At 26.9% G+C, this 9,305-nt stretch overlaps 1 protein-coding gene across 2 annotated transcripts; it reads right to left on the bottom strand.

Annotated features, from left to right (window-relative positions):
• Positions 1-2,321: 2,321 nt before the first annotated feature.
• Positions 2,322-7,880, bottom strand: LOC108002550 (uncharacterized). Of its 2 annotated transcripts, none has more exons than XM_062082420.1 (5): positions 7,568-7,880; positions 7,330-7,460; positions 4,179-6,647; positions 3,275-3,736; positions 2,322-3,161 (listed from the first exon to the last, which is right to left on the bottom strand). In XM_062082420.1, the coding sequence occupies exons 3-5, from the start codon at positions 4,497-4,499 to the stop codon at positions 3,042-3,044; spliced, it is 903 nt and encodes a 300-aa protein (XP_061938404.1). In that variant the 5' UTR covers positions 4,500-6,647; positions 7,330-7,460; positions 7,568-7,880; the 3' UTR covers positions 2,322-3,041. The 2 variants fall into 2 exon arrangements, with proteins under 2 accessions (XP_061938404.1, XP_061938397.1); XM_062082413.1 differs by having other exon boundaries at positions 4,179-6,203; positions 6,317-6,647; positions 7,330-7,606.
• Positions 7,881-9,305: the final 1,425 nt, after the last annotated feature.

The following is a 9,305-nucleotide window of genomic DNA, read 5'->3' as shown; positions in this document are numbered from 1 at the left end:
TTTGCTTAATATATTTTAATGCCATAGTATAATAATACATTATACCTTTTCATATTACTATAAGATTCTCTAGAAAAGTATTATTTAGTCTATAGACAAAAACTTTTCAAGAGTTTTATAAATAGTACATGAAAAGGCTAATATAGAACTAGACCTTAATCTGTCTTTTATTGTCAGTCCTGTGCACTCGATTTATAAGGGAATAATTGAATATAACAAGATACTGGTGCAGATAATATTCATAACATGTCTTACCATTTTTGCTCTGTTTTGGACAATAATACGTCCAGGCTATAACTGCCAATCTTTATGAAAAACTGAATTAAAATGATCATGTCGTCAGTATCGTGTGCAATATCTAAATCAAATTATATTTCTTTAACTCTTACTTTTATTTTTCTCTACATATTATTTGAATAAAATCTTTAAATTTTATTCAAAATATTTTATGTATTTGTAAAAAAATTAAAAAGTGAAAATTGTTTTAAAAATATAAAAATAAAGATATTTAAAATATTGATAAATTAAAACAATATTTTTTTGCTATTAGTTACTAAAGTCAAGCATGCAAAATATTAAAAGGGTCCAATATTCAAAACTTCATAATGTACATTATTTAATTTTGATATATTGAATGATAAGAAATTGAATTTATTAATATTATGTATACTTGAATCATTTTTAAAGTTATAGAAATATCGAATATGTTTGTTCATTTCTTTGTTTAAAATATAGAAAAGGATTGATTTTTATTTTTTATATAATTGTTGTTTCTTGAAAAGTTTATTTCATGTTCGATGAGAGATATTCTCATAATGCTGACGATATGTTTGATATGTCATTAATCAAATAATTAATGATTAATGATTGTGATATGATGATCACTTGCTGTTATATAAGTGGGGAACGAAATGAGTTCCATTTGTACAGTTATATAGTTATATATTCACACGTAAATGCATAATACATACTTATATAAATAGTTGTAATATCAATATTAGCAAACTTAAAGTAGAAACATTTGAAGTTTTATTAAAAAGAAATTGTTGATTCTTATTATTATCCATGTTAGGTATAAAAATTAAAAAAAAAAAAAAAGAAAAAAGAAGAAAAGACAATTGTTTTCTGTACAGTCACAAGATCTGAGTAGAAGTAAGAATATTGTTAGATATATTCATAAAAAATTATTTTTGAGTTCATGATTTTGTATTGTATGTTCATGTGATGCATAAAATTATAAACAATAGCGAGAAAATTATCTTTTTTTTTATATATCAAACATAAAAAATATTTTAACAACTTTAAACAATTTTCTGTGAAATATCGATTATCGATATTATTATAATTCCTTCAAATCACTATGTATTTATTAAGATTCGTGCGATAAATTTGAGTAGTTGATATTTTAATTATTAAACATATCCCAAAAAAATAATGACTTTAGACAGTCTTAAAACTTCGATAAAAACAAGAATTTGATAAAAGTAATGGTATTACTCGAGAAGCGAATTTTTGGTTTAGAAATTTTTAATAATTTCTAATAATTGATGATATGTATAAAGAAATTGCGTAAAATATTTTATTAGCAAAATTATGTTTAATTTGCCAATCTAAATGGTATATTTTACACTCGAATTATATTATTTATATTATTTAAAAAGCAAAGAATACAGAATATATTATAAATACTCTTTCACACATGCAATTATACTAATCATGTATTTTAGAAATTTTTGTGGTTTGAACTTACATTCTGATATCAAGTAATAAATCAATATATTTTGAGTAGTACGTAGATTGTATTTACGTTTGAATAAGTATGCTATTTTAAATAAAATAATACATAACACATATAAACAAATATATTTAAAAATATAATTGTTTTTAAAATTAACAGTGACCTTATTTAATATCTACTTATTATTTTTTAAATATATTAGAATTTTATATTTTTTATGACATTTTATATTATATAATATTGATAGCACTTATTATGTATTATCGAGTAATACTAATTATATTAATATGATTATTAAGTCCATTAAAGCATGAAAATCCCTAATGGCAATCTTTGACTGAATAATTTATTATAAAAATCAGCTACTTGGATTTAAACATCTAGCCTCCTTTGCATTTGCTAATGTTTTATATTTAAAAAATTGAAAATATAACAACTATTAGATATCTTATTCTTTCATATAAAATATGCTATCAAATACTTATGTATTATACATATATAAAATATTGAATTTATCACATTTTGCAGATGATTTTCTTATTATAGGTTTAAAAAATAATTGATGAAACTAACAAAACTGAGGTTTCGTGAAAATGTTTATTATTTCTGGATATTTGTATAAAAATGTTTGCTATGTCATTAGAATCTATCATTGTTATTTAAAAATGTTATTATATATTTAATAAGAATTGTTATTTTAATTCTTAAACTTTCAATAAGTTCTAAGCATTAGCATAGATTATGATGATCTTTGATTGATAAAAAAATTTATTAATATATTTTCTACCTAAAATAAATTATAAATAAATACATTTAGATTGTTTCTACCTAAATTCAATAGAATTTTGAGATTCTTATTTGATATAAATATCTGAAACTTCAATTTTGAGTATTGCATGAAATTACTTTGATAAAATTTCTAAATTAATATTAAATAATTTTTTTCTTTAATTTAATCTCTAATCCATCGAGCTGCAGTTACAAAATATGAATATAATAGGAAACTTGTATCATTATCATTTGCTTATGTTACATATTTGTTGGAATTATATAAAAAGTGGGATAATTTTGAAACTGAATGACATTGATATGAAAATTGTGCAGACTGCAAATTGAAACTTAATTTACATCCTGTACTTATTATAAGTTGTCTTTCAAATCACACAATTTCACTTTTTGTGCCAATATTAAACCATTATGTAAGCTTCCAGAAATTATTTTTAAAACTATTTTGGTAAAACATAAGTACACTGGAAGATCTTACACAAAATATATTTTTTGTAAATTAATTTTTAAGGGTATATCAAGAGGTCACTGTTAAAATAGTTGCAACCAAACCAAGTGTAGCACCTGTCATTATAAGACTTCTCCAAATTGCTCCACTTATTTCTTCTGCCACAGGATATTCTATACACAGTTGCTCCTAAAGAAATATGATACATGCATATGTCAATATAAAAAGTAAATTATTTGTTTATGTGTCCAAAACATAATTTCTATGTATTGATATTTTTTACATTAGAAAACAGTATTTACCCATCCTCCATATCCTTTGATAAAATGTGCAACCTTTTCACCAATAAATCTGGAGACATATAGTGGTAATTTTTTCTTTAAAGCATGCATTCGTCTATCCCGAGCCCAAAGAGCGAGTCTACCCATAAATGCATATAGACAAACGATTCTTGCCCATGTAACTCCACCATGTAAAAACAACTCATCCGCAACTCCCATGAATGCCTCGTACGCCGTATCCGGTACAACATTCAAACGATTTACCATACTCGCGAATAGAATACTATGCTTGTTCAACATTTGATATACATTGTGTCTCATACTACGAGAAACTGGATCTCGAGATATAAGATAAATATCTTCCTTAAGTAGGTACCGTATTACATCATTCGCCAAACATTCTGCCGTAAGCTCTATGGAATCTTCACAAAGTCTATACCGTGAAGATGAAATCAATTGCGGGAAAAGATGTTGCAGTCGAATCTGAAAAAAACGATTCTTTCAATACACAGTAATAATAATTTTTTGAAGAAAAAAACACACACATATATATATATATATATATATATGAGAAAACAGGAATAATATAATTGAACGATTAACGGTGCTTCGTTCTTATTATTTGAAATGTCGAATATAAATGTTTTTCTATATCAACAATATTATTATTGATATAACATTGAAATGATAAACAATAAAAGAAATAACAAGATTTAATTTTGAAATTTAATTTTCGTTAATGTATTGATTTTTTCATTGAAATAAGACAATAGCTTTCACTTGAATAAGAAAAAGAAAAATGAAATATGCGCAAAAGAGAAAAGCGCGAAAAAATCGACAAAATAAAAAAAAACGAATACAGAATTCACTAACAATTGTAAGTTAAATTAAAAAGAACATAATGCCGGTATTCATATATTGTTACCTGACAAACTTCGATAAAGGACATAGCGGTATTGACAGTGCTGAGAGCATATCGGCATAAAGCGCCGTTATCGCCGGCAATCACGGTTTCAACGCCTCCGCTGTTGTTACAGTCGTCGGCAATCATAGTTTCACCGCTTCCGTCGGCGCAGTCGTCGTTGTTACAGACTCGCTCGCTCGGCGAATTCTTGTTACCGGGGGGATCGCATTCCAGGATGCCGCCCACTCTGGAATGCGGTTCCCCCCGCACTGACGCACCCTGCCCCTCTCCGTCTGTACTGAGGATCTCATTGTTTGGCGATGCATCGTCGTCGCCGGCCATCCTCGTGCACGACCGCCCGCACTGATCTCTTTGAGACACCGGTCGAAACACCGCGACTCTCACTAGATCAGATAGTCGTACACTACACAATTTTTGCGAATTAAAATTCTTTTTTCAAAACATCTTGCAGCTTGTCTTCGTGAGTCTAGTGAACTGCCGATCGCACGCTCGAAGCGCCGGGTTAACGAGCGCTATACACGAAAAACTTTGGCTCGCCTGCCAGACGACGTAACGCTCTCTACTTTCCCGCGGCCATTTCCGAAGCCGAACCTTTAACCGCACCCCACTTCTCTGTCTGCTATATCCCCACTTTGCTTTTCTTTTCCCACCGCTTCACTACTATTCCATTCCTTTCCATCTGTATATTACATTCTATGGACCAACACAAGTCTTTTCGAGAGACACACAACTGTATCGGCTTCTATGGATCATTCACGTTTTCTCCCCACCATTGACCATTGGCGTATTCCGGCACGCGGTCCACACTATTATACGTTGCCCTACACGACCTCACAAGACACCTACGTTTAACTATACTGTCCACTTTGTACTTGTATGCGCGACTGAACTATCTCCTTTCCATCTCCACCTTCGTTTCTATCCTCTCTTCTTCCTCCTCTCTTTACTCTCCTTCTCAGTGAGGCGCCGTCGATAGTCTCCCTCCCCTCAGAGTGCTCTCGCGCACGTGCACGGTTACAAGCGCGAATACCTGTGTGTGCTCTGAGAATCGAACGAACGGAATTTTCGATGGAACGCGGAGTTCGCTTGGTATCAAACACCGTTCCCACTTATTCTTGCAGCTATATTATTCAAGTGAACTATTTGTTGAATAATTAATTTATTATATCTATAATTAATTTAAAATATTTTTTATAATAAGAAAATTTATTTATTATATCCTAAGAATATAAATTATATATAAGAATATAATATTAATAATAAATATTAGTGATTTATAGTTACAATTAATACGTTATGATAATATAATATTAAAAATGAATTAAATTTTATAGTGTAATAATGTAATTATTAATATTTTAAATTTGAATTGCATTGTTTTTTCTAAAATTTAAAATAATGATTTATATTTATAAAATATATTTATAAAATATATCAATTATTTACAATTATTTATATATATTTATTAATAAATATATACAATTTAATATCAATTATTTGTTAAATATTATAAGATAACATATTTGAATATAATATATAGTAATAGCTTTGTTTAATTTCATTAAAGAATAAAAATACTGGAAGTCATGCATTGATTTCAAGAAATTGCAACATTTATAGCGATCGCCGCATGCCGGTATGCTCAGTGAAAGCCACGTCACAGTTGCTAACCTAAAGGTGACGTAGAAATTATCGGAGATGACGATAGTATTCCAATAATTGATAGTTTCCCATTTCATTGACACTAAGCTTCTCGTTATTATAACTTTCTATTATATAGTTGTATGAATCATAATTAATATTGTAATTGATATTACAATTAATATTGTTTGTTTATATTTTATAGAATTTTTAGAAGATAATTTTTTCTTCAAACTTCTTTTATATTAGAATATTATAATATTATAATGTAATTAGATGTTTTATAAATTGTTTGTAATATTAAATAATATATATTTCCTATTTATAAAAAAACCAAATTTAATCATTTTGCATTTTTATTATATGTTATAAAAAATTTAAAATCTGAAATAAATTATAAATTTTAAATTAAATATAATTTTCATCAGTCTAATTATAAGATTTCTATTAATATATAACATAATCATTTGTATGAAACTTCTTGAAAGGATACAAACCATATGGGAAGATATTCGATTCATATGTAAGTAGGATTCATATTTGGGATGCTGCAAAATGTAGTGGTAGTTATGATGTATTTCTGAGAAGGAATTATTATGTTGAAACTGGTCGGCACGCCGGCTGACTCTGATCGGTGGCGCGCGACCGTGCCCGCTCTTTTCTGCTGTGCAACCTTCAAAGGCCACAGAATGTCGATGAATGAAGTAGGAAAGTTGCAGAGTGGCGGTCGACCGGATGTGTATACTAGGTGGCCAAGAAAATGAGAGCTCCTACGTCATTCGACGACGAACTAGTTTTGCGCCCCTTCTCAATGATATGGTAGACATACTATCGATAATTAACATTTTATTTTTAATAAGTTGATTTAGCACATCTTTATCTTTTATTCCACAAAATTTTGATTTTTGAACTATCATTTATTATAAAAATACTTTTATTATTTTATTTTTATTATTTTACGCAATATGAAAATCTAAGAAAAATTTATAATTAATTGTAATTAATTATAACATAAAATAGAATATGTTAAGAATTGAATAAATAAAAAAAGAATGGAATAATGTATTTATATAATTTAAATACCACAATTTTAATTGCTTTTGATGAGAATTGTTTAAAATCTTATTTTCTTCAATATACAATGCAAAAATAGTTCTATATTTTCTATTTTAAAACTATTATTTTAATAAAAAATATTTTAAAAAATTTTAAAATTTGTATTGAAAAATCAAATATGATTCTTAACCAAGAAAAAATTAAAAAATAATAAAAATAATAAATACTTTCTATATTCATTGTATTTAAACGCAGATCTTTACAAATTAATGATTAATTTAAGTTGATTTTGATCTTCAATTTGGAATTTTAAATATTTAATTTCTGAAATTGAAAATTTTTATTGATAGAGATTATTATAGGCTATGTGATAACAATTTTTCTTAACCTAAACTTGCAAGTGTAACGTCTATTAATATTATATGTTATATATTTATTATTCAAGAAAATTTACCTTTTTATATCAAATATGGATAATCATACACATAAGACATTAATAAAATCTTGGCAACCGGACATGGACAAATTGATGATATGAGTCACGTGTAAATGACATCTAATTGGGTCATTATCTCACAGTTGCTTCTTAAAGTGATAAGAAACGCAATAAGAAGTTTTATAGATTGTTTCGTACAACAAATTTTTTAAAATGTTAAAAAAATTTTAATAACATAAATATTTTGCATTCTTACATTTCATATAAACTATTTGTCTTCTTGGTTATGACAAAAATATCATATGTATATTCTGCCATCTTATTATTTTGTTTCTTTGTATCTCACAGTATGTCGCGCATATCGTTTGTCTCTCTCGATAACCTATCTGCTTTCGAATTACCTTAGATTGGTAACAATTGTATTTTATCCTTCTCTGTCTTATTAAAATGTCAGACTATGTTGACAAATACATCAACTACTGCGACATCCGTCGTGAAACAACCACGTGTCTTGACAATGGTTGAACCGATTGAAAATATTGTTTTATATTGTTTTCTCTTAGCGAAGTGGACCGTGGGAATACGAGTGAGTGAGCGGCACACAGTATTTCAGGGGAACTCGTGGCAACCGGCTCTCGGTAGCTTTTCTTACCATCATTCATGATACTATGGTACGGCAATAGGATGATTGCCTGATGCCTAAAGTGGATAAAGTCTTCTATAGTAATTTAACTCGAACAAGGTACAGGGGTGTGTTAGATAACCAGCCTTTTACATTTTACTATCACTGAGCTGTCCTAACGACGAACCATGTTTGACCTCTACGTCCAAAAATATGTTTACTCATTATTTCTTTGACTTCAAAATTCAAATTCGAGATGTTGATTATTCATCAAAAACAAGGTTATGTCGATACAATATATTTCATCTAATATCTTTTCGAGAAATTTATTATATCAAATTTTATATATTAAAATTGTTATATTATATAAAGTTTTTTTTAGTAAAGATATTATTGTAAATTTATGTTCATGAAAGGAATATTATAACTTACAATAAGCAAATAATCAAACGGTCAATAAGTTCGCGGTTAACCTCTTTGGTTTTAATATCGACAAAAATACGTTTTGGCGAACATAAATTAATAAATTATGCTGAATAAAAAACTATATATAATATTTTCTAAATATAGAGGATTTTCTAAATAAATAGGATATATGAATTTTATTTCACTATATTAGATTTTAAATGGCTATGAAATTTGTGAATAAGATTTTTATAATTAATTCGATGGAGATTATATCACAATCATGAGCAATTTTTTTCATGTATCATTTATTGATTTAATAATATATTGCAGAAATTATTCCTAATCATTATATTCTTATTAGGTAAAAAATTTTTAAATTTGAATTAATAAGAAAAAGTAATCTTCTTAGAGTTAGATATATCTATTATATTTTATCATTTACAGACAAATGGCGCACTTGAGATATATCATTTAATCTTTTGCTACGTCTCTTTTGTAATATAATGTCTTACATTATATTAAACCGAATCAAACAGATTCTAACTAGTATGTATAATTCGTAATAATTTAATAATAGTAAGTTAATCTGAAAAATTTTTTTTAGTAATAAAATTATTTGAAAATCAAAACTGTTGTTAAGATTAATTTAAGATATACTATATAATATAGATATTATAATAGAAGATATAAATGTATATCTTATTCCTTATCTTGTAATAATGGAGAATCAAGGAACAAATTGAATTGTAATAAATTTTATTTCGAAGCGTGGGAAAATATTAAATAATAATTGTATGTATTTACTTTTTTTTCAATTTATTAAGATCTAATTTAATAAATCTTGCTTAATTTCTATCGAAAATATCTCTTCTTTATATTATGATTTATTATAGGATTATAATTCATATTTCTTTACTATATTTAAAACTATTATATCATTTCTAATAACATATTATTATGTGAA

The sequence above is a fragment of the Apis cerana genome, linkage group LG1 (assembly GCF_029169275.1).
Source record: "Apis cerana isolate GH-2021 linkage group LG1, AcerK_1.0, whole genome shotgun sequence".
In the NCBI taxonomy this organism is placed as follows: domain Eukaryota; kingdom Metazoa; phylum Arthropoda; class Insecta; order Hymenoptera; family Apidae; genus Apis; species Apis cerana.
The sequence above is the reverse complement of the archived record's forward strand: the minus strand, read 5'-3'. Positions and strand labels throughout refer to the sequence as shown.